This window comes from Acyrthosiphon pisum, chromosome A2 (assembly GCF_005508785.2).
Source record: "Acyrthosiphon pisum isolate AL4f chromosome A2, pea_aphid_22Mar2018_4r6ur, whole genome shotgun sequence".
Taxonomy (NCBI): domain Eukaryota; kingdom Metazoa; phylum Arthropoda; class Insecta; order Hemiptera; family Aphididae; genus Acyrthosiphon; species Acyrthosiphon pisum.
Genome location: NC_042495.1, coordinates 117,583,305 through 117,611,111, shown reverse-complemented (window position 1 = coordinate 117,611,111; position 27,807 = coordinate 117,583,305). Strand labels below are relative to the sequence as shown.

The 27,807-nt window shown below is 29.9% G+C and overlaps 1 protein-coding gene across 2 annotated transcripts; it reads right to left on the bottom strand.

Annotated features, from left to right (window-relative positions):
* Positions 1-209: 209 nt before the first annotated feature.
* Positions 210-22,018, bottom strand: LOC100167714 (lateral signaling target protein 2 homolog). Of its 2 annotated transcripts, none has more exons than XM_001947650.5 (11): positions 21,472-22,018; positions 7,986-8,132; positions 7,687-7,818; positions 6,547-6,845; positions 6,169-6,343; positions 5,755-5,888; positions 4,641-5,657; positions 2,614-2,760; positions 2,396-2,550; positions 2,109-2,329; positions 210-2,036 (listed from the first exon to the last, which is right to left on the bottom strand). In XM_001947650.5, exons 1-11 carry the CDS (start codon positions 21,505-21,507, stop codon positions 1,881-1,883), a joined length of 2,619 nt encoding a protein of 872 aa, XP_001947685.1. In that variant the 5' UTR covers positions 21,508-22,018; the 3' UTR covers positions 210-1,880. The 2 variants fall into 2 exon arrangements, with proteins under 2 accessions (XP_001947685.1, XP_029345585.1); XM_029489725.1 differs by lacking the exon at positions 21,472-22,018 and adding an exon at positions 13,214-13,406.
* Between the last annotated feature and the right edge of the window lie 5,789 nt (positions 22,019-27,807).

Below are 27,807 nucleotides of genomic sequence, written 5' to 3'. Positions count from 1 at the left end.
TGCATACAATGTGTTAATTGAACCTGTAATTTCACTATAGGCCCTGGCCCCAGGGGTTTTCCATATTTAAGCCACTGCTACTTACTGATCATAAAAGATTACAATTATAAAAATAAATTTAAGGATCAAAGATAAGATACTATCAAACAGTTCGATAAATTAAAAAATGACTGACAATAATTTTAATTATTGTAGTAAGAAAAAAAAAATACAATAAACTTTTTAATCGACTTACAACACACAATTTTTTTGACATATTCGCATACAAACTATACAAGAACAGTGATTTCAACCAAGACGAGTAGGCGATGTAACACTTAACACATATTTCAAACACTTATCTTAAAAATAATGAAATAAAAATGTATTGCACGTACAAAATATTTAAATAAAATGTGCTTAACATATTATACTTAAATGCTCTGTGCCAGACATACTCAAACGTTACATACTATGTATTAACCGTACGGAAAATCAATTTCTATACTATTAACAATTTGTCATTAGCACAAACATTAGAACACAACAATCGACATTTTTTATCAAAATTTGGCTACAACAAAGTTTCTAATTAGAATAATACCTTTAATTAATTATTATTTTAAAATATAATTGTAAGCTGATTAGTATTATACATGTTTATGGACGAATATAACTTTGTTGACATAATTAATTATTTTCACATTTTTTGATTATATTGTAGCAGTACAACAATAGCAGCACACTACCTTTGTATGATATAATAATTTGTAAGCGTAATAATAAATATTTAAATTAATAAATAATTATAAACATAAAATGAATAATTATATTTTTAGGTAAAAACTATCACAGAGGTTTAGTTTAACAATAAAAGAATTTTTTTGATAAATCATGATAAATGGTTTTTTTAAACATACAAGTTACTTCATGCATGTATGATGCATATTATATTGTTGGACGTAGATTTTGTACAGAATCTTGAACAGTATAATATAATGAAATTTATACATTCTTATCAATCGGTTTTTATTTTTACTAATGTACTTAAGTTTAATAATTATCAAAAAAAAAAAAAAAACAAACTAAAAAATGCTTAATGCATGTTACAACTTACAATAGTGTATAGATATTATAGAACAATGATCATAAAGAATAAAATCCACAGCCATTTTTGATCATTAATCCAATATTGATAGATCGAGTGAACAAAGTTTGTTGGTATGATTAAAACGTATAATTTAAATAATGATAGAGGAAACTTAAGTTTGTTTTCTATAACCAAATTAAAAATAATGTTAATAATAAAAACTGTATTTCTATCAATTAATATGATAATATGTAATAATAATAATTAGATTATAATAACTATATGATTTTTAGAGGTTTAAAGTGATTAAGTTCAAGACAACAGGACTAAATGTGGGCAAAAAACATTATTGAGCATATCAAAGCTTAGTATAAAAAAAAAAAATATATATATATATGTATTTATAATAGAATTGTTTTAACTGACAACACATTATAATACACGCTAATAATAGTAATCAGTATCAATGTTATGATTCTTACCTAAAATTATATTATCATTAAATTAAATTTATAATATAAAATACAATAACAAATGCATTCATTAATGTTAAATTGTAGAATCAACAACAAAATGTTGTTCAAGACATCGATTTATTTGCATACAACTAATTAATATTATCACTGTTAGGAACAGAATATTTATCGAGGGGAAAAAGTATATAAAGCTAAAGAATAAAAGTGAAGAAACAAACAGTCAATTAGGATAAAATGGTAACACAAAAAATAAAGATGTTTCTTTATTTCTTTGGAATGTTTGGGAGAAGAGGGTTTTGGGGAGAGAACCTTATGTGGTGATGGACTATAATTAATTAAGACTGCAAGACAATCGGAACTGGTCCAATTGAATGCTCCAATGTAAACGGCGTAACCTGATAGATAAAACAACGATTGCACACACGCACTGGCTTCAAATGCCCGAATCTGGGTAAAGGAACAGAGTTTGAACTGCACCGAGAACAAAATACCTGCAACGAAAAATCAATTAAAAAATAGGATAAGTTTTTAAGGTTAGTATTAAGAAAAAGTAATGTAAGTACTTTTCCACAATTTCGACAATGATGACGTCTTCGGACTACAGTGAACATGGCTTTGCATGACATGCATACAGGAGCCTCATTGTCAGGTATCCACGGTGGTGGCGTCTCTGTTGACGTGGATAACATATCATTCATCATGGTTTCACCTCTCCAAACGAGCGCCTCTTCACCATTTTCGATATCGATCACTGGAGGTGGGTTGTTTATCACAGGAATTACTTCTGAAATTTCCAATGAATCATAAAAAAGATAAACACAAATACTTCAATGGCACATTTTTAACAAACCCAAGTTCTGTTGACTATCGTTGCCGCAATTAGAATTAGACATGAGAAACACTGCTTTAAGTATATTACGTAAGTCTCCAGCAAAGTTTGTCTGCAGTTGGTCAGCCACTCCCGATATGCATACAAACAGCCGATGCAATAAGTCTTCATCAGATCTAAAAAAACAACAACCATAATAATTATTATATGCAATAATTAAACACACAGTTATTTCTCACCTGAACTTAGCACGAGCTTTTTGTCGACGTAACGAATAATTACAGGAACTGTCTGTTGATGTGCTGTCAGTCACGCTTTCGTCGCTCTCATCTGCTGATGAAGTCGTACAACTAGAACAGCTTGAACACGTTTCATGTTTCTTGATACTAAAGAATGAAATGACACAATTATTATCACATCTATATCTTTGAGGCAAGTTTCATTTAACATCTATATTTATTAGTAAAATTTCATAGTCTGAAATTGTATAATATAAATAATATGTGTTATGTACAAAATAAAAACATTGTTGAATTCAAAACACAGTTGAAACAGTTTTAAATATTTTAAAACACTTAGATTATTTTATGGCATTTATGAACTGCCTGTAAATTATAGAAATTAACGATACAAACTATTTGTGTTTTTCGAATGGGAACATAGGTACCAATTTTACTATGTTATTATAGAGCAGATAATTTTTTGAAAATTTAAATGTATCATAATTAAAACTCAAAAAAAGTAGCTTCAGAGTTGTTATACTTTTGGTATTAATATTATGTCGTATTAGAAAGTGTTGTTTCTGTCTAAAGCATTAGATGAAAATCTAATTGAAGAATTAATTTTATACCGTTATTTTTAATATAAGAGTTTATCAAATTTACTCTAATATTAAATTAAAAACAACAAAGTAAAATAGATTTTTCCGAAAGTAATTAATGTATTATGTTATGTGTTAGTAAGACTAAGTAATACATGCGTGTATAAATCTTCTTAAGAATAAGAATTCAATATTTGAAGATATTATAAATAAGTATTAACTATAAATGATTAAACATGAAACCTATAACAATCAGTAACAATTAGTCAAGTACTTATTACATAGACAATTTTAGTATCAACAAATTATATAGTACTATTAGGCTAACAGTACTTTTAAATATTGATCAAAATAGAGACAACTCCACTGGCTAAATATTAGGTCTACTTCAGGTTGTAAGTGATAAGTAGATAATATGTTATTTCATGTAAGTTCTTATACTTATGTACATTCAATTAAAATATTCAACAGACTATAATAAAATTTAATAGTTGTCTCACGAAAATTCAAGTGACTGAAATCGATTTATAGAGGTTTTCGATTTACCGAGTGTTAAATAATTGAAAATTTCATTATATACGTACATTCTATTTATTATTTATTAAACTTTTATTTTGACATTTATTAGTATATATTATTAAAGTAAATAAGTCAATGTAGTAAGATGGTCTTTTTGTTTGAGTATAGTTGAAAGCGTAGAAGCTGGGATACAAAATCGTAGGGCAACATCTTTGTTTTTCACAAGCTTCAACTGCTCAAATCACTTTCAATTTTATCTGTGAGCGAAAAATACTTGTACTTTATGTACCTACGGGAGCCATTTACGGGCCTACGTTTTATTCGATTTCAACAACTGTTTACCTATTGCAGAGGTTTTGGTAAAATAATACAATTAAAGTCAAAAAACCACCAAGACATTTCAAATTATTGATCATGTATTTCCTTTAATTATAGAGGTTTTCTCAGGGTTAAGTTCAATTTATAGAGCTTATCGAATTATCTGAGTGATGACTGTAACTCAGAAACTAATATTGTTTGAATTTCAATCAAGAATAATTTCAGGTATAATATACAAATGTTCAAAAATTTGTATCACCACAGTACAGTCGTTAATTGAATTAAAAAATCCAAGTATTTGAAAAAAAGCATGGTTTAACAATATAATTGGAGTGATCACAGTTAAATGAATTACTCCAGGTGATAATCATAAATATAACTCTCATAAAGTCACAAAATGTTGTATGACCTTAGGACATAGAGTATATACAGGATGTAACAGAAATAGTTAATGAATGTAATTATTTTAAAATACAACTAACAATAATCATAAATTAGATAAATATTTTTTTTTTTTAATTGATATTGAATAAGAGTTATTACATAATTTGTCAATTAAACTTGTCAGTTTTTCCTGTTAAACAAAGTACTTATACTTGGAAAACTTACATAGGTTTAACGCTGCTACATCTGGCGGTATTGCAACATTTTGTGGTTTGGAGGCGACAAATCACCACTTCAGCTGACCGTTTGCCATCAACGCTGGTTGCCTTGCGCAATTCCCGCCAGCTCTTTGAGTACTTGGTCGAGACGGCAGTCACAACGGGGACCTTTTCCCGGGCTTTTATCTCACCACTACTACTGCTACTGCTGCAGCTATCATTACCAATAACCCGGTTGGAAGAGGTGGCGGTGGCATTTTTCTTTTTCCTCCTGTGATGGTGATGACAACAACGGCGACCACTACCACCTCCACCACTAGACGGCGACATACATCTAACAGAGGACGACCTGTCTCTCTTATTATCTACTGTAGCCGACTTCCATCGGTTCCAATTGTTGCAACAACACACCCGATATGAACTCGATGGCAATTCTGTTTGAGTTGAACTACTCGACACGTTTGGGGGTGCATGGTGCTGTTTTGTAGGATGAAGCTGCGGCGACATCACATTTTCGTTTCCGTTATCGTCTTGAACCACCACCACAACCACAGCTGCGCCACTGCCGTTGTTCCTGATGATCTCACGTTCTAAGTTTGTCGACTTCACCAAGATTTCTGTCAGAGCTTCCGTAGCTGTGGCCAGAGACTCGGTGAGATCTGCATCTGGCATCGAACCAGATGACGACTCCAGACCACCACAATCATATTGTTGCAGTTGTTGTCGGTTGACCGCTGGACTTTTCAATTCATTGTTGGCCTGTTGATCCCTGTCATTGTTCGTTGATATGATTGTCGATCCGAACGACCCACGTTTAGTTGACGGGTTGCATTGGTTGCTGTTGCTGTTGTTGTTGATAAGGTCTTGCGGTGATGACGGAGGCGTCGGCGGAAATCCTTTCGTACCACAGTGTTCTATGGTTGATACGGGGGTGGCAGTGGTAGTGGTAACGCTGTTGTCCATTACCAATTCTGCAGTGCTGGATGAAAGGCACTCAGAGTCCTCGTCACTGGTTTCCTGGCACCTGAAACGAAAAAGGATATACAAAATATTATTCCATACCATTTTATGAGCATAAAATATTTTATGCAACAGCTGTTACAACATAATAATATACTCACGATGACTGTTGGTTCTTCACCGACAAATTCTCGTCGAACTTAACCTCATCGGACGAACACAGCATCCTCTCCAGCGTTGACAGCTCCTTGTCGGACAGAGTGAGTAGGAGCTCTCTGATTTTCATTAATAACGACTACACAACAAGTATACGCATTAATTTAAATATTACATACATCGATTAGCCTAATTAGGTATTATCTCTTATGTACATGTATATCGAGCGTTTTATTATAAAAGACACAGCGAGTAACTTTTTCTACGTTTTGTGCAGTTAAAAGTAGTTAAGTTGGTAATATGTCAAACAGTAAAATCTGGCATTTTTGTGGCTGTAATTGCCATATTTTATCAAACGCTCGCGATATACGAGTATACAGAAATACAGAATACATACGGCATAAACACTAAACACTCACACGAAATGGACGGAACATATCGGACATGTCGGTGGCGTTTTGGTCGAGGGACAGTGGTGACATGTAGGGGTAAAATAACAGACCAGACACGATGGCCAAACGAGGAATGGTGAACATGAGGGCAGGATCATAGTCGTCAACCATTTCTTGGGTCAGGAGACCTTTGACGAGCGCTCTAAACACACCAATATTATAATAAAAATTAAAACAAAATAGTATTGTTTGGATAATACACAATATAGTTAGAAGTACTAATGTACTATTGTAATATGTACACTAAATAAAAATTGTAAGTACTTATATTATTATTTTATTTTTGCACACTATTTTTTATTGCAGTATGGTTTTATTTGTTGTTTTATCACGCGACGCACTCACCTTTGTAGGGTCTCTGAGAACAAGACAACTACGAGTTGCTGGAGTTCGTATTCGTGGGCGGTCTTGACTGGCACCATTGCGGACACGTAACGCAACTCAAACTCAGCCAACAGATGATCGAACGTACACAACGACGATATTAGGTTACGTAAGCAGGGCGGAGTTTGGTCACCGCAAAGGCTCGCGTCCCTCAGGAGGCCTCGGACTCTTTCCAACGACTTGGTCAGCGCCCGGGCTAAAGGCCTCATAGCTCCGCTCTCGGCTTCCCGGTTCATTATGCTCGACCCCGCCGATAGACACTACGTATACAAGTACATGAAAATACGTAATTAATAATAAAGTACGTGTAGATATCGCTAATAGATATTTTGTTCGTGTCATTATTATTAATTATCATAATCTTTATAATAGTGATGGAATTTTTTTTTATGTATAAATTATAATATAAAGTTTTTAACGTACACAGTTAATTGATATTTTTTGTACATGACCAATAATATAAAGAATATATATTGCACAATAAAACTGGCATTTAAAATAAGTTAATAATATCAATTGTTTAAAACATTTTTGAACTATTTTATCTCGCTAATTTAGGTTAGGTTTATTATCGACTTATAGTTTCTGAGATTATTACCTACGATATTTTAAAATTCATAACATCAAAATTAAATAATTTCGAAATCCCTATTTGTCGATATTCCTATTATATCTCATTCTCAGTAATATGTTAATGCGTACAATCACCCACGGGTGATTCGTGTATTACATTACTATTGTCTATTACTCTATTATTATAATATGTATGGAAAAAATGCATATATAGCGGTTATTATATAAGTACATGTTATACCTAAATACCTAATTATTATATTGGCACCTATAATATGTATAGGTGAATGAACATAAATGAACACAGGCAAACGATTTATGTACGCAGTTTAAGGTCGAACACGACACAGAATTAATATAATAAACAATTTTTTCAGACAGGATAACAATAATATACTACATATTTTGCGAAATGCGATTGCGTTGTGGGAGACGGTTTTTTTTTTGTCCAAAATATTCATTGAACGCCGCTCATAAGTCATAATAATACGAGGGTATCGTAATAGTAACATGTAATATCATAATTACCTCAGCGCCAAACCACAACTGCCCCGCCAAATTATCCTGAATTACGTCGTCTGGAAATTTTACACGAAAGTCACGGCTGGCCCGTTCGCCAGGTATCAGCTCGTCCATGATTTTAATACAAATCGTCAAGACCTAAAAATGAAAAATATCGTTTATTATACACGATGGAGATATATAATTATTAATCAGGGCCGGCATATTGATGCTTTTCACTTGTGCTAAAAAATATTGCTCTGTAAGAGGAAAATGTATTAGTTGGTGTGTTTGCAGTGGGTATGGAGATGGAGGTTTTTACTCACTTTGTCCTGACATTGTCGCAAATGGTTCACGAGAGCGGTGCACCGCTGAGGGTCTTTTTTACCGTCGAAACTGTCCAGTTCCGCTGCGACGGCATTCAATTCGTCGTCGGCGTAAAAGAACTGCGCCAACAACGAACGGTCTCCCTTCTGAAATAAAAATGTAAGATTAAATATAAAAAACAAATTTCATTCATGCACACAATTAAAATTGTACGGGATTTTAACATGTTTATAGATTTAAAAATAAAATAGGTTTATCGCAGTTTTAGGTGCTAAGAAACAAAAAGAACGTACAGGCTAATCTTAAAACGACAACGACATTGCGCAATAATAACGTGGTGCGCGACGAGTTTACGTAATATTTTCTCCACGTAATTTAATTATTAATTTAAAAACGTACCATTATTATTAAGGTGGTCGACGGGTTAAACATAATTTTAATACCCCACTTTAGGATTTAACTGCGTAACAAAGAAAACGAATTATCTTTTATTTTTCGTCTCGGCCGACAGCAAATAACTATAGCTATAATAAATGATACGCGACGATCCGTCTCATTTAAATGTATTTTGTTGCTTTGTCGTCGTGTTGTTATTATTATTATTATTATTGTTCTTATTATTTTATCAAACATGCGTTTGTATTAAATTCACTTGGCAACAGTGTGATAATACTCATAGTATAATAAAAAATTTAAATATAAATATACATAATATAATATATTATAATTTATAATATATCAAAAAATAATAAGAAGTAAGAGCCTGGAATAATATAATGTGACAGAAAAAAAACGGACGAACGATTTGTTTTTTCCCTTCAAAACATTTTAAACAAAACATGTATCGAGCGAGTAGTGTGCCAGTTTTCCATTTAAACAAGGAATTATATTATTAATTATCATAATTACCTAATGTTCAATATGGATTAACATAAAATAAAGTACCAATCATATTATAATACGCACAATGCTTTCTCTAAGATCGAACAAAGTTTGTATATTTTATACGTAAACAGTTTAATTTATTATACACGAAATACCTCCAACTGTGGGTAGACACGTCGTCAATGGATGATTTCTAAACAAATAATATATTATAGTTATAGCAGAATTAAAAGTATGGTGTATTACCATAGGGTATGCGGCGTGATGTTAAAAAATGATTTCAATAATATGGACCATTACCGAGCAAAAATCTGTACGACGAGCGACGGGCGCGATGATAAAACGATTGCTGCTTTGTAGGCGGGCGGTAGGTGTATAATACCTTTTATATAACGTCTCAACGTTTTCACCGAAATGTTAATACAAGTACGCGCCTCGTTAAAAACCACGAAGAAAGTACTAGTACACCGACGGGGTAATATAAAAAAGTGGAAGAAAAAATCTGACCAATTTGTTTGCACTATTACAGAGGCGGAGGTCCCGCGCCGAAACGCTTGTCGTATACAATATATTACAAGATTATATTATATGTATATATATACAGTAACGCAATACTTTCACTTAGCACCTGTTATTATATTCATGGCCACTATATATATTTATATACTTTACGCGTATATTATATACTATCTGCTGACACTCTCTAATATAAAACATATAGATATTAAAGAACATAAATAATATTCCACGTGGTCGTTGTCGTTTCCGCACACGACGTCCATATATCATAATATTATATCACCGGCAAATATTAATTCCAACAGAGTAATGTAGAGACAATATCCAATCAAACAGCTACGGTAATTTTCAGCCATTTTTTTATATTTTTTAAGATAAAAATTGTTTACCTATCTAGAACATAACACTACATTTTTATAATTTATATAGTATTTTTACTTTCAAAATCAGAGGCAGAATAGTTTACAAATTACTATTATTTTTTCATTTTGATGCAGGTAATAATATAAATATCCAACATTTAACTAACAATAGTTTTTATAAAACAGAGCATTTTAAAAGTTTAAATGAATGGATTAAAATGGCAAGGGGTAGGTGCTTTACTACAATTTTACTTAAATGGTTATTGTTAAAAAAAACTATATGCCTGTTCAATCACCATTTCTAACAAATATAAATTTTAGAAAAGTATTTTACATCCAAATTTTATTATTTCAAAAAAAAAGTATTATATTAAGAAAATTTAAAACAAAAATATTATGATAAAAATTATTAAAAATAGGTACAAAAACTGATTTGGAAAGTTAGTGTTTGCACTTTGCAGCTAAACGTAACACTAGCTGTGTGTGTATTACTATATTATATAAGTACCGATTTACAAGTTTTTTTTGTTTGTTTTCATGGTAAATCCAAGCGACAAGAATTATTATAACAAGATAACACCACATGATAATACTTCTGATAATACCCATATGTACAACACCACGCGCCTACAACATTATTATATACTATATAGTATATCTAACGAACCCAATTACAATATCACCAACCGCGAATGTAGGCTAAGGCTATACGCCTATACAAAACTGCACTATAGGTAGGTACGTTATCACGTCGCGGTACACACTTTCTTGATTCCTATACCAATTCTCTATTACTACATTATAATAATATATGTATGTAATCTGAAATTTTCCGGAAAATCGAAGAAGGTTGCGGCCAACAAGCGCGGCGTATCTAACCCGAATACAATTTATATTATCAATATACAAGTGTTGATTATTATGTCGTTACTCGTTAGGTTAGGTTGTTGAAAGTGAAATTTTCACTTGAATGTTTTTGTGAAATCAATAAAGTGTGTGCTGTACACGGATTTATCTGCTGGCCGTAATAAACGTCATATCGGTTTTATCACCCAGAAATAAACTAATTATAATTGTATAATATAGATACCTTGATGATGTTTTTGCATGATAATCGATAATAGTTAAAATGATTTCATTGTATACACAATTTTATTTTTAATAGTGTCTTTTTAATTGATTTATCTGCAATCAATAGCCAAGTGAACCCAATTATTACATATTATAACATTATTATACTTTTATTATACATTATTATAATGATTACAGACAACGAAAACCGGTACCAACACGCCATGTTGTATATAATATTATATACGCATAATAAACAAACATATTAGTATACTAACGGGTTTTTTATTCAATAAACTTTTGAAAAATAAATATTTCTACCATAAAAACAAAAACAGCGTCTGTGAATAACAATATTGGATAATAAATCGATTATGTTAAGTTACATCAAAATGTTTATAATGAACACTTCAACACTTATTAAAAAATGTTCAACAATAGATTACAAAGTATAATAATATAAGTATATTAGTTGGTGGCCGAGAACATTTCCAAACATTTTCATATGGATTGAGTGACTAATTTTTGTATTTGGAAAAAATTCGAATACTTTAACCCCACAAAAATCATTTAACTGTCCGTCTGTATTTGTGTTTTTACTATTAAACATTAATAAAATACAAAGATTTTACAAAAACTTATATACATAAAAAAAATATAGTCCTTGACGGATAATGTGTTAGGTAAATATTATACACTTTATTCAACTTGTTTAGTTGTTTACTATATACATACCTACACCACCTTGGCCATTCCAATACTTTAATTCGATTTTATAAGTTACAGCATCGTGTTATATTAGAATCAGATTTGATATTATTAATATACATTTGAAAAATTATAAAAGCCAAAGTTAGGATTCTTTTTTCTCTGTCTAATTTTTCTGAAATTGTGCTCCAAGACCATCGTTAGTTTAATAATATGTACAACATTATAGCGACCGAAGTGAGGATAATATTATTAATTCACGTTTTAATTAAATTATAAATATTTGCATGACGTATGAACCAAATTCGTATATATAATTCGTAATACATACAGACTGAGCCGCCATTTATATTCATTAATATGGAAAACATTAGGCCCCCACTCTATACATATATTATAGTTACGGGTATTGTTACTCCTAATCCAACAATATTAGGCACTTAGTGAATTACACTATAAAAAAAAATACTGATCATAATAATATTGTACTCCTAGACTAGGTATCAATTTAGCAATAAAAACATAATTTTACAAGTAATTTTATAACAAATGAACATTATAGCAATGAATATACTGCAGAAATAAACTTACATTCAGCGTGAATACAAATAGCATCGATTCTTTGATCGAAGAAATCAAATCATAAATTTCAAATAACCTATTGTCCTGATCTCAAGAGTATACTCTAAGGTCCTGATACTAAAAAAAAATCCAATAAGTACTATAAATCAAAGACACCTACTACGATTCACGTACATGAATATGTTTACTCTATAGTAAACGTTGCAGTACTGCGGAACGACATATTTTGCATTATGTTTGATTTGTTTAATAATTGAACACATATAATAACTAAACATGCATCACCTGTATTATATTAATTATATAATAATTTAACGCATAATCTGATGCTCGTTATACAGACAATTAATACCGATACGCAATAGTATATTTTGACGATTCTCGTGAAAAAAAAAACTGAAATTAATATGTTGTTTTTTTTAGTTCTTTGTGTTTCTGAAGTTTATAATCAGATATCGAACGACTACTACAGGATTATCTCCAACTACCTATAATAGGAATACAAGGAATAGTAATCACGCAAGCGCAGTAAGTTTTCGTCCAGAATACAACATAATAATTGAGATAATAATATTATACTATAATCAGAAATCGGTACACGTAGTGTTTCTTGTGTGATCAAACTAGTAAAATAGTACTAAAAAATAAATAAACAAACTTATATAATGATACTATTTAGCAATAATACAAACGCAAGCAGATAGGTTAATCCTATAGAATATAAAGTATATTATTATAATATTGAAACAACGCTTGTATTTATACTTAAACGCGCCTTTATACTTTATAGGAATAACCGTGTTTGTAGGTATAATAGGTAGCAGCCATACCCATGTAAATAAATGCGCATTTACTTAGGAGTACCTATAGTATATTATTTTTATAATAATAAAATGACTAATGCATGATAATATTATTATTTGCCAATGGTTTGCAATGTAACTAACAAAGCTTAAGATAACTGTTTTTATTTTTATATAGTGTAGTAAAATACCCACACAGACAATTTTGTATTTAGTTGATTTGCTAGAAATTTCCTAGGTATTTTCTAAATAGACAATTATTCCTAGAGATTTACTATTAATGCACTACCTACTTACCATACAAAATATCAGTATGATGATTGTTTTTCAACTCGCGAAGACGTGTAAGGCTGTGAGGTCAAAATTACCAAATTGCAAAGAACGGACAATTGAAAACTGTTCACATTATTCCGTATTTGGAAAATTAAACAACACCATACTATGGCAGACACAATAATTATTACGGTTAGCTTGGTGTTGTCCTATTATGTATTATTTTCACAATTGTTTCTACTCCAATATTAATGTAATAATAGAACATATACATGCATTATATATTATACAGGTAAATGGGAACATGTGTTTTAAAACAATAGTAGATACATAATATATAGATATATGTTCTACAACAAAGAGACACCTTAATATAAAAAAATATGCCTATACAATTTTAGATTATATGTATAACGCGCGTCAATGTACTTAAACAAACATATTTGTCAATGTATTATAGCGATATAATATATGATATGTATGGTTTCCGATAGGTATTGGCCATTTCACGTCAACTATCAGACTACCTACTTAAGGCTAGAGCTACTATTTGTATTATAATATGTGTATCCCCCATGAATAGCTATCGTGTTTCGGCCCTCATAATTTGCATCCGTTTTCAACTACACAAGTACACCACAGAATTTTTTTTCATCGCGATTACAATAGGTACCAATTCTATAGAACAAAGATAGTTGTAATAATTATGATAATAATAACCCTTCTGTATGAACTTGAATAATATTACACCAGTGCGGCAATGCTATAACGTAAATTGGAAGTTGGGTCTTTGGTACCTACTAAACCAAATAATAGAAACAAATTGACATTCATTATTAGTCATTACGCGTCATATGACGTTAATTTTAAATTTATAATATAAATATATAACAGTTTCTTTGTAGATTATTTTTTTCGTGTTAGAAAAGTAGAATAATTGTATTTTTATGAATTGTATATAAAAACATAACTGACATACCTACTTCTATATATATTATAATATAATGATATGTCATAATATTCATAATATATAGCTTTCTCTCAATTTTTGTAAAAGATAAGAAACACCCATATCCTCATCCCACGAGTTATTGGCACATTTAATACCTAATAAAACTATTTTTTTAATTTATTTATTTTATAGTAAGATTAGGTAAGGTGAGGTTTTATAGTATTGACTAATGGATATTTTCAAATATTTCGTTCAAACTAGAAAATATAATTATTTTGGATTATATTATAAAACTAACTATATACTAACTATACTAGTATACACGTACTAACGATATTTCTGCAAATAAATTAAATTATAATTTATTAAGATGTTATAAACCTATTTATATAGGTACAAATGTACAATACAACATTTTTATCTAAGAATAATTAGGTAACAGGCGGGATTGGCATAGTTAAAGAAGTCACCAGTATTGATTAATAAAATTAATATGTAAATAAAAAAAAAAATGGCTTAAAATAAATATTTAGAAGTAAATTCCATAATAATTACACTACTTAAATATTTTAATTTATATACCTACCTAAGTATTTATTTTAAACACAAATTAATTATTTTGTAGATATCAGTAATAAAAATAAATTATAGGCATACGTTTTTGTGATAATATAAAATCATAGGTTACAATACAAAACGTGTACATTTGGCATATTTTAAAATTTTGGTGTCTATCTGCAATTAAAATGAAGAAAACGTATCTATAATATTTTTAGATTAACTAATTCATTATATTATTATTTTTCACTTATCTATACTCAATCTACTAGTAAAGAAAGAAATCTACAAAATAAAATAACATATTATTTTAACAGAGGTAGTCAAACTGTTAGCCTAGGTATAATTGATGTACCAATACAACCAAATAAATAAAAATAAGCTGCAAAAGTAACTAGTGTATAACTATAACACAGTAGTACAATAATTAAAGCAATTAAAAAATATTGAAAATCAAAATTTAACATACCTAACACTACTTGTATATTAGATTATAATACGCTAATTGTTTTACCAAAACAATGGAAATCGTGTCTTGTATGGTTTTACAAAATATACCTGTATGCTTAAGGACGTCATCACTCTGTATATTATAGTTTATCAGTATTATTAAGAAAATCCACACATAAAAACAATGAAACAAAATGAATTTATTAAACAAACAACAAAATATACTTATTCAACACAATAATAATATATTAAATTATTTCAATTTAAGGATAATAATATAGGTAGGTACTGAATTGTGAATAATTGTTGTATTGATCAAAACAAATAACATAACGTATCATATACATGAGTAATTCGTATCGCACTTACAAATTTAAATAAAGCGTGACAAATTAAATATTATCTATATTGTTTTCGAGTATAATTGTATACATTATATAATTAACATTTCTCATTTTGTAATTTTAATTACAATCACATGCACCAACATCATTACAAGAATTTGAATTTCTTGATAATATACATAAATACATTTTTTAGTGTTCGAAAATAATAAAAATAAGAATTATAAAATATATAATGTATATAACCAAGTCATATTAGCCCAGTCACAACTAAGATACACATTATCTCTGAATTTAGACTTATTATACCTGGCTAAACATATATAACCAAAACATTATGTAATATTAAATAAAAATTTTTAATAGTTTTTTTTTGGGGGGAGGGAAAGAGCTGAGTTATCTCCATAACCTCTCAAAGCATAAACCAACTTTACCTATTCAGTATATATTATAATATTATGACGTGTTTCATATTATATTCTCCGATACTCTCTTTGTAACAAGTAAAAAGTATAGTGAAAGCAAGACGTAATATATTAAATTTCTGAGACTTGCTCCTGCAGTGCATAACATAAAAACAATCTTTTTTAATAAAACAATCTAAAATAGGTGCCAATTCATAAATTATTTATCAGTTCGTGTAAACATTACAAATTTATGTTTCCTAAGCTTTTGATAAGAAGCCTATTGACCTTTCACCCTTCCACAAAACAGCCTTTGTTTCTTTATTCTAGTGCTACTTGAAAACTACTAGTCGTGTTTTATATTTAAAAAATATGTGGGATGAAAGCTACAATGTAAACAAGCATTTAATTTTCATATAGATAATAATAGCTGGTATTAACTCGTTGGGACAAGCGACCAAGAGAACACAGTCATCATATATTATGGTAGAGCAGCCTTCGTTTTAATTTTATACAACAATTAATTAAAATGTATTTATTTACTTCAGGTTCATAAATTCATAATATTTATTCCTAACGTGATTTTACTATTGAAATCGCAATAATATGTAGATATCTATACGAATTCTGTTTTAATATTAATACACAAAAATTTACTTAAACTCGTAGAATTGACCGAATAACCTTCACTAATTTCCGTCCATCAATAGACACATCATAATATATTATATTATATAGGATTGTAAGTATTACATTCAACTTCGGGATGACCTTGGTAGTTTGGTACGGTAAGTGTGTATATAATGTATATATATAGTATATAGTATATACCTATGTCCTATATGCCTATATGGATGGATTATGGATCTATAACCATAATATAAAGTTTGTTCACAAAGATATAGAAAACTTATGGAAAACAAAAAAATTAAATTATTAATCAACTAAACATTAATTGTACTTAGAAAAGTTAGAAGTTAGTACATATTTAAATTCGTAGATATTTAAAATAATAATATGATCTCAAATTGAGTATTGACCAATTTCATTACCGAAAAAGTTTTTAAAAAAGTAAGTACCTTTAGGTAAATCGATATCCATATTTTAGTTTATAATATGTGCTTATAAAGATATAAGTGTGGCCTGGAGTGGGGCGGTTATTTGGCTCCAGTCACAAGCACCGGCCAGTTTCAATAGTTCCCGGATGGGTGACCACCCGGGTTTTAGTGACAAATCCTTGCCACACATACACGTGTTCTGAATCAACCGTACCCTCCCTGCCCCCTACAAACGTTAATGGCCATAGCTGTCAAGCTTTAAGTTCAATTTAAAAAAAAAAAGATATAAGTAGGTACAAATGGTACAGGTTACAATTACTATTGTTAATAGAATAATACATAGTAACATAATTAGTAACCTAGATAACAGATAAAAAAGATAGATAAAAAAAATCATGTACCTAGCTACTTACAATAATTTCTTGAAAAAATATAATATCATTCGATTTAACTATAAAACAATACAGACAACAACTGATATCGGGTATCATGTTCAGATATCAATATTATTAATTAATGATAGTTGGCAAACGTTTTTTTTTTGGTTTGAGAAAGGGTTTTAGAATTTTAGATGTCGCGATATTTTGGGTAATATATCTGTGAACCAGTAAGTTATGGTCTAATTAATAAATATGTCAACATTAAAATAAAGTAAAATTATTCTTTTGATTCTTTTATAATTTTGCTTTGTTACAACTAAAAATAAAGCCGTCGCACCTATTAATCTTAAATGACACGAAGCGACAAAAATACAAGGTAATTTCCTTGTGAAAAAAAGTTTTACCTAACGGTTTTAATTGAATTTCTGATTCAAATACATTGGTTTGATCAAGGATGCTATTATTTCTGTTGTTTGTTGTCCTTGTATAATAGGTACCTAGATATACTAAATATATATGCACTTAAAGAAGTATAAATACAAATAATTATTATTGCTTAGGATATATTGTAATATTATAAATCATAATGCAAAATATACATAGGTATTTAATATGTATTTTGTTTAAAATTTCGGAAGTTAAACTAGGTCTAACGCCCGAGGGAACAAATTACAGGAAGCACATAAAATACCTCGTAAAATACCTATAATGAAAATTAAATAAGAAATGAATAATTACATATTATTAATAAAAAGTAAAAACGATACAAAATGATATCACCTACCTATATAATTTACAATTATTGATAATACCAATCATAAAATATTTTGTGTACGATCTCTCAACTAATTTCCTACATATACAAATAGGTACATACTTAAATTTAAAATCAATAATAGTTTGTAATAATATATAATATGCAATTCTAAGACGACCAATACTACGATCAAGGTACATCTCAATAAAAATTGTTCGCGGCTTTAAAAAATAAATACTTTTTCGAATTTCTTAATAATTTTTGATGAAATGGCAATAAGCGACAAAATAAATTAGAGAAAAAATGTAAACAAGAAACCAGTTTTTAAAATAAAACCTTGACCATTTTCGGTAAACCGAGCTAACCAACCATGCTTTTTATTCTATGATAGGTAGGTTATGTTTTAAGTCTGATTCTAAGTTTAGTTTTACGTTTATACAAACCTAACGTAAAAATCCTGAAGATTAAAAATAATAATATGAAAATACGAGTGAAAATATAATATATTTGAAACCATTAACCTAGATTAATAATTAAACTCAATTTATTTCTAAAAACCATGGTTCCTATTTACTCGATTCTAAAGTTATCATTGATTTTGACAAATGAAAACGTGCATAATAAATTATGTAAAAGACCGCGAGTTGTCCTTGAGTAAACGCTTTTGTTATTTTTTTTTTTAATATCAGATCAATGATTTAAGATAGCACAAAATTATTAATAATAATATTATAATGTAGATACCTTCCTATTTTATATAATATATTAGCGGGTACCTATATAACTATATAAGCTCGTATATAAGGTATATTAAATCCATCTACCTATAATATATAATAAACCCAACTTTTATAATATATAAAATATTTTATTTTACCTAAATAATTGTAATGGTAGGTACATACTAAAATCTATATTTTAATAAATTGGATAAAAATACTTACCTATTTGTTTTATATTTACAAATAAATAACTAGGTAGGTTATTACTCACATAACTTATTTCAATTTACAGTTTTACATTTTGAATACAAAATTTAAATTTTCTTATACAAGTACTACCTATATGACTAGGTACCTATAATATATTTGATAATACCAGGGCCATCACAAGGACAGAGGCAGTACAAATTGAAACTGGGATTGTTTTTTCTACTTTTATCTCGACTTTTATGATTAAAAACCTTCTAAAATAAATACTTGTTGATAATAAATAATCACTAAGAGATCACAAATTAATTAAAATTATTTTATTTGCCTAATAAATACAAGAAGATATTAAGTTCAAAATAAATGTAAGAACATATATCTATAGTATAATTGTCGGATGACACTACTGAGTGCCCTCCCCCATCTGTCATTCTCGCTATGTAAACATTATCAAAATTACTTATTGTACTAAATTGTTGTATAGATTGTAATTATATTTTAATAAAAAAAAAAGTATAATTAAGGTAGGTGGTGGGCGAGGTGGTGGGTCGAGTGGTGGGTACTTAAGTTAAATAAATTCTAATTCAATCATATTACAAACTATGTATTACTGGGAGTATTACCTACTTTATATCTATGATTTTCAATGGAATCTAACCCTAATCTTGAACCAGACCCAGTGGTAACTCTAAGATAATTTTCTAAGTGTAGTAAAATTTAGTTTTTTATCTACCTAAAATAGTCACCATTTTTTTGTCAATTTTATTTAATCAAAATCAAATTAATTACTAATATATTGAATTAATTCAATCTGACTACATAAGTACACAAAAAAAACATGTCTTAACCCAGGTAGGTAAGTACCTATTCAAAAATCAAAATTAGTCAGTAGGAACCTCGGTAGGAACGTATACTTAAGTAGTAATACCTAATCCTTGTAATAATAATATACCTAATGATAGGTAAAGTAATTTTGGTGTTTTGGTTATTTTGGTTTTATGTAGGTACCTAGGTAGGTTTACAATATAATAAAAGTACTCGTAAAAGTACCTAGGTATCATCAATGACTAACAACATTTCCAATAGCAATAATTATTATAATAAAGGTACCTACCTAAATTTAATGTTTTTACCAAAAAGTAAAAATCTAAATATTTGAAAATAAAAAACTATTTTTATGTAGGTAGTTAGGTAGGTAGGTAGATATATAGCTATTAATTATATTAAGTATCTTACCTACTATCCACTATTACCTATCTTACCTTTTTTCAAATTTTTAATACAAAAACAAAAAATCATATTATGTATTATGAAACATAAGATATTAACTACATAAATGTTATTTTTTGTCATTTTTATTGGTACAACAACTCGTTTAAAAGAAAAATTAAACATACTTATTAAAACAAATTAATACCTACCAAGCTTCAAAGAAAATGGAAAATGATCTGTGTACAGTAATATTGAATTAACTTAGAATACGATCTCATTATTACATAAGCTCAATTAAAAAATGTGACAATGATGGTCATACTGAGTAGGTAGCTCGGTAGGTAGGTACATCTAACTTAGAAGAGTAGGTAAATTAAAAAAAACTTGTATAATTATTAAGTTAAATAGGTAGTTATAGGTATAAGTAATAAACATTGAGGAAAATGTTTAAAATAATACAATTACTTTTAAATGAGTTTCAAAAAACTAAGTCCCACACAAGTCAATATTTAACTAGTTAAGTTATAAAGTTAAGTATCTTTATAATTAAATATTAACAAGTACCTGATTAATTACCTATGTAAATAATTTAATGAATAGGTATGTCTTGAGGTATGCATTCAAAATAGACTAGGCAATCATCAATCAGGTAGGTAAAAGGTACCCTCGGTGGAAGCAACCAAAGCATTGAGAAATTGTATAGGTAGATTGATAGCTCGATTGATGGGTAGTAACCACAATAATACTGATCAGTCAGTTACAGAAGAATTTCCCTATTTGTTTTAGCATAAAAATATTTAAATACCTATCATTAAATTACCTACCTATAATACAGTTGGATGGAGTTGATTGATAAAAAATAAAAGATATCATTACATTTATAATGATTACAAAATATCACAATGAGTTTACAAGATAAGAAAGGTTACAATCGGACTAGGTAAACCAAATGACAAGAGAGTGACTCTGTGAATTTAGTAGAATGGCTACAATTGCGATAGATATTCTACTCACTCCAGACGATTAGAAAACAGGCATAGGAGAATTTAGTGTTTGCAGGGACTTGGTCAGCCGTAAGTCCATATTATTATAACGTTATGTACAGTCTGGGTAAGCGTTAACAGGACCATTAGTAGGATCGATCAGGCTGCAGAAACTTAACTGGCTGATATATTATATAAGGAAAAATACACGTTTAATTCATAATAACGGCAAGACCAGCACCGACCGGCACTCACCTTTGGCTTGTAAAACCATTTCCGGATGGACTCCATTTCCCAGACTGCCAAAGACACGCCGCGGGGTCAAATGTTCATCAGACTCTGTCAAATAACCGCTGGCGGCTGCAGCGAACCGTTTCCGGACGACATTTCGGAAGCGTATCGCGTACGGACCATGGACGAACGACGGCCGCGAAAACGGCGACCCAGCGAGGTTTTCGAACAGCGAACTCGGCTCAGACACAGAGACACGGTCTGCCCACCACGACTCGGCGGTGATAACAACGAGTCGCACGAGAATTTATTTAACGATGGTATTAATATAGGGGCACAGCGTCGTCGTCTACCGCTGACCTGGGCGAACGTTGCCGAATGTCTTGCGACAAAAAAAAAAAACGAACGTCGGAAAAACGTTGTGTGCAGCAATCACAATCTCGAGACACAGTACACGACGTGAACGGGCGCGCGGGCCGATACGCTACTGAAGTCGCGCGACACACGGTTGCACGACGAGTGGCGACCGCGGTCGTCGTCGGGCGGCGGCGGTCAGACTTCGGTTGGGGAGGGCCGCGGGAGTGGAGAGGAAAACGCCGCCCCGAAAAAAAGCACGGTTCGTGGTCACGTCGTCTGTTGTGGTAGTAGTAGTTGTTGTAGTATCCGCCGTATCTCTATGCTCTAGAAGTCTGACAGTGATGTACAACTGTTAGCGACAACGATAGTCGACTTGCGGCGATAGTGAACGCGACGACGTCGGCGACGTTATCATATCATTATCGCCGCGAGATTTTCGTTTCTCGTGTTGGCACCACCCGTCGCCGGGGTCCGCCAGATGCCGTGAGCTCCGGATGATGGCGGCGGCTAATCCTGCCGTATTCCTATGGTATTCATAATCAATGGTGGTAGTAGGTACAGGTATTAATAGCAACTATTCTTTTGTTATCGTTATATTATTTTGTTATTGTTTTCCATTTTTTGAGCAGCGACGTAATTGTACTTGGCACCAAAAAGATTAGCACGTAACTAGATTTTTCTGAAACTAAGGTAATTATAATATACTAACTATAATATTATATTGAAATTATTGAAATAATCTTACGTATGTAAAAATCGTAAAATATGAACATTTTGTTAGTATTATTTTATTATAAACATAGGTAAAAATGTTATCGATGACCAAAAAATTCTTTTAACACATTTATTAATCTATAATAATATGGGTTACATAAGGACGAGACTAACAAAAAAAAGTACCTATACCTACTGGTGATGAAGATATGAAGATTTTAGATTTAGCTGATTGTGGGTAAAATTTTTAAAAAAGTAGAAAATAATGAGTTGTTACATTTTTAACTTTAATAATTATGCACGTATAGTATGTACTAACTATATTGAAAATTTGGCACCCTCCCACCTTCCATAAATTTAATTTAAATTATAACCTTGATTATGGGAGGTGGGACTTACCACTTACATAAATAATGCATAATAATATATATATAAATTATATAATATATACCTAACAAGTAACAACTATAGTTCCTAAAATGTAAATTATAACTAAAATAATATGCATTACTATTTACTATAAAGTTGTTTTACCAGGGGCTCTTAACATTTTCTGCATTATGGATCACTTTACAATACAATATATAGCCACAAACCCTCCCCGCAAAAAAATCATAATTGATATTTTGACTACTTTTTATTTAATATTTTAATGTGCATTTGAAAAATTGTTATTATAACAATTTATTATACCTACCATAAGCGTGCGCAGGTCTTCTTGGCAATACCTTAGCTAAGAAGGTACTGCAGAATCCAAACACCTCTCCCGATTTTTTCTCAGTTTGATATGAGGCAACGGTAATTTAAATAAATCCTCACACAAAATCAAGTATGGTTCTATTAAACCGTGATATTGTTCTATACGAGTTTAAGAGTTAGGTTAAACATAAAATTACCAAAAGAGTTTTCAATAAGTACTTTTTAATAACATCTTTGACATTCAAGAAGACATAATAAAGAATTATTAAGAATATATAATTTTTAAAAAAGGTGGGCAAGTGAGTGTCACTCTTCTGTACAGTAAGTTACAAGTGGGTCACTGCATTAGATCAGGGGCGCCATTTGGGGGGGGGGGGGCAGGGTGTGCACTCGCACACCCTGTAATTTTGTTGTCCACAATTGGCCTAGGCCTAATTAATACTATGGCCAGATGGCCTTTAGTTTGCTAATCTTTAATTGTGCATGCACCGCAGCTATTCACTGATAATCATAAATAATATTATAATATTGTGTTCTTTAATTTGATAATTGATAAATTGATATCGGTATCACTTTATCCACTGGCACACACAAATATGTGTAAATGGTAAGTGGCTACTGTCTACTGATAGACAAAATACATAATAATAATAATATGCATCTATTATATCTAAAAATATCTTTACTATACACTATACCAGTGGTCTTCGACCTTTTTGGACTCGCGACCCACTTTTTTAGGCCCACATTTTTCGCGACCCACGTAAGCTTAGTAGAAAAACAAAGCTAAAATTGCTTAATGCCTATATTGTATACTAATAAGTGAATAAACTGAATATACTCTGATTTGATATCCATTATATTATAGATTATATAAACTGCATTTTTATTTATTTCATCTATTGAACTTATTTTTTATTTTAAAAATAAGACGTATCGCGACCCGATTTTAAAGCTGTCGCGACCCACCGGTTGAAGACCACTGCACTATACAGTATATACACAGAATGTATGAACGGTAAAATATAATGTGTTAACTATAAAAATATGTTTTTATTAAGTATGTTTTTGATACTGTAATGAATCTGTAATGAAAAACTGAAAACACTAGAAACGTTTTTTTAATGATTGGCCTGGAGGTGGGAAAAAATTGGTCTCTTTAATTGTTTGCACACTTAAAAAAAAAACTGAAATGGCGCCCCTGCATTGGATGGTGTTAAATTTGAATTTCAACTAAATAAGAAAATCCCTACATGAGAAATCGTGTGAATATCCAATGTTGTAAACTTCAAACGCTCATAAACATGTAATTTGATTTATTTGTAGACATTTTGTTTTTTTTGATAAAGGTAGAAAAACTTATAAGGAATCTTGTATTACATTTTCAAATCTTAGATTTAAATATAAATTTATTTATGAATTTCTAACTCAAAATAATTTACACATTTTCGTAAATTTTACGTATTTTGTCAATTTTTGAACTTTAAATGCTTGAATAAAAAAAAACTGTAACTATGGATTTTCAATATTTTTCATCTGTCTTTGAAACATTATATTATGAGCCTTCTATTAAATTTTCAAGTTTGTTTACGCAATAAAATTTTTTTTTTTGGTTTATATAGAATAAAAACTTACAAAATATAGGAAATTTAAAATGTCCGTAAACAGCTCAAAATAAGTCAAAATATTGTATATCTATATTGTATTTGTTTTAGAGTTACACCAAAAACCAAAATCGATTTTTTCCTACATCGATTTTACGTATAAATTCCTGTTTTTCCTTATAATTTTTCTTTTGTTTTTCACGGCGCCGTTGAAAGCTACTGGAAAACTTTTGACCCCTCATAGTACCAACTAGATTCACTTTTATATCAGAAAAGATGCTGTAGAAGAAAATTTAAGCACTTTTACTGTCCCAAAAGGTAATGATAACCCAAAAAAAATAAAATAAAAAAACACACATCATTGTAAAATCAATACATTCATCGCTCCGATCGCAATCTAAAATTAATAAATAATAATACATAATTTGAACGACTTTTAAAATAGGTAATAATATGTTTTATTTAAGTTCCATACGTCTTTTAGCGAAATATGTAAAATTTTATGGAGATAGGACTTTTGCGAATAGCGAATCAGGCCTACGAAATGTTTGGAACGTTTTTTAATTTGCTCTCCTGAAAAGTTGTCATTTTGGTGTTAAGTGATTTGCGAATTAGGTTGATGATATGATAAGTCGGTATTATCAAGGAAGAAACCAGTAACCATAATTGAAACTTGAAGCTGTTTTATCAATATAATATAATATAATATAATATTATTGTCGATTTTAATATTATTAAATATTTACTATTTTCAAATAGCATACCAGTATACCAAAATTGAACATAATATTATTATTATTATTATTATTTACATATGTATTATCAAAAATTGATAGGTATAAATGTATAAGATCTTGGGGAGAAAGCGAAAATTATCGTAGGGGAGGCAGCTGCCTCCTCTGCCTCCCCCGTGCGCACGCTTATGTGTGTATCCCATTCGACAAAATTTATTATACGAAATAAATTCGTAAATTTCAGTTTCTTTGGTTATATTCTTTGGTCCATCCGGTGTGCCTGTAAATGCACCTGTACATAATATTACACAATAATAGCATTTAAATGCGAATTGACTTCCGGGCAGCTGCAAATAATAATAATAATAATATAATATTAGGTATTATAATATTAAATCGGACGTCAAATGGGCGCTGGCAATGAATGATGATTACTTTATTACTGTATACCTGTAACCTGTAGGTATAGGAAATTTATAGATGTACCTGCAAATTACAATGAACTCGTAGTCATAAAGCTTATACGTGTATAATATAAATATATAGTATAATAGTAGCAGATTTTTTTTTATTATTGCAATCTGTACCTAACCATATTGTACAATAAAAGCAAATTTGCTGACATTCTTTTCTTTGCAGTGACGGTTATTGTTATACTATACACTGTATAGTATACACTGTAATACTGTATAGTATACAGTATTATAGTAGACAGACTGTACCTACTACCTATATACATTATACATACATACATACATACATACATACATACATACATACATACATACATACATACATACATACATACATACATACATACATACATACATACATACATACATACATACTACGGTCTACATATCTACATATATATATATAAATATACTTACAATTTGTATTGACTGTTACATATCAGACACATATACAATATATATAATATTTTATTGTTAATGACACCGTATACAAATTGTATTCCGAAGGACGCTCGCAACTTTCAGCAATCTCGGTCTCACCTTCATATCAATCCACTTCTACACACGCGGAAATTATACTTATTACTTAGGACAAAACATTATATAATAATAATGTAGATACCTAAATAGTGATTACCTAATTTAACATATTCATTATATTGTAACACACGTGTACAGCCATCAGTCATAAAGAGTGTCTCATGCAGCTGTTGGATACATAACGTTTCGTTTTTCTAATTAATATAATTTTAAAAATCATCGAGCTGCGCGCAACATATTGTATTAAAGTGCCACTCATTTAATTATAGGTACCCATAGTTAAGTGTTTTTTTAAATTTTTTTTTTTTTGTAATGTAGTATGGTGGGATGAAAAGGAAGGTGCAGTCACCCTAGTTATGTCCCTGTATAAAGTATAAATATCTTCATATACATCATACATGTATATTTTTGTTTCGTTTATTATATAAAATAATTTAAGAGGACGTAAATTCTAGTATTTATAATCAATATAGTTGTACATTTGTATTTAGACGGAGACAATTCTTGCAGGTGCGACGTCCTATTAATAACTTATAGTTTTCTTTTATAATTTAAGACAATTGAATTATTGCATAGAATATTTTATAATTTTAATAATATAATTAGCAGGGCTTAGCACCCGAATTATTTATTCAGGTTTCGGGTGCTGGATGTATTCTGGTGTTCAACAACGGAATAAAATATTTAAACACACGTTTGGTTTTAATAATCGTATAATAAAATATAAATTCCTAACACGAATGCGTAACATTTGTTTTAGACCAAACTCGGTTTACAGTGTACAGTAGTTACATTTTTCTAAGAAACCACAAGAAATAAGACAATGGGAAATTAATTAGGTACCTACCTATTTATTTACCACTTGCAAAGTCGACGGATATACGTTAAATAAAATATTTAAAATAGGTAGTCCATAAGGTATGGAACCGAAGAGAAATAAAATAAAATATAAATTATGATTTTTCGATTTCCGGAAAACTGGTAAATTTAGCCACGAATTACGAAATACGCTACTAAATAATAATAACACTGCTTATTGGGAAGTTGGTTGGCAAATAATACTATGTAGTATATAGGTATTAATTATAGCTATTATTTCAAGGCTGAGTATAAACGAGTTGGAAGTTAAAATTAAGTTAAAACGTTAAATAAATTAACTCGTTACTTTTTTTCTCAAGATTAACGTGTTAACTTCAAGTTAATTTTACTTCAAAAGTATCTAAATTAAGTTAATTTTCG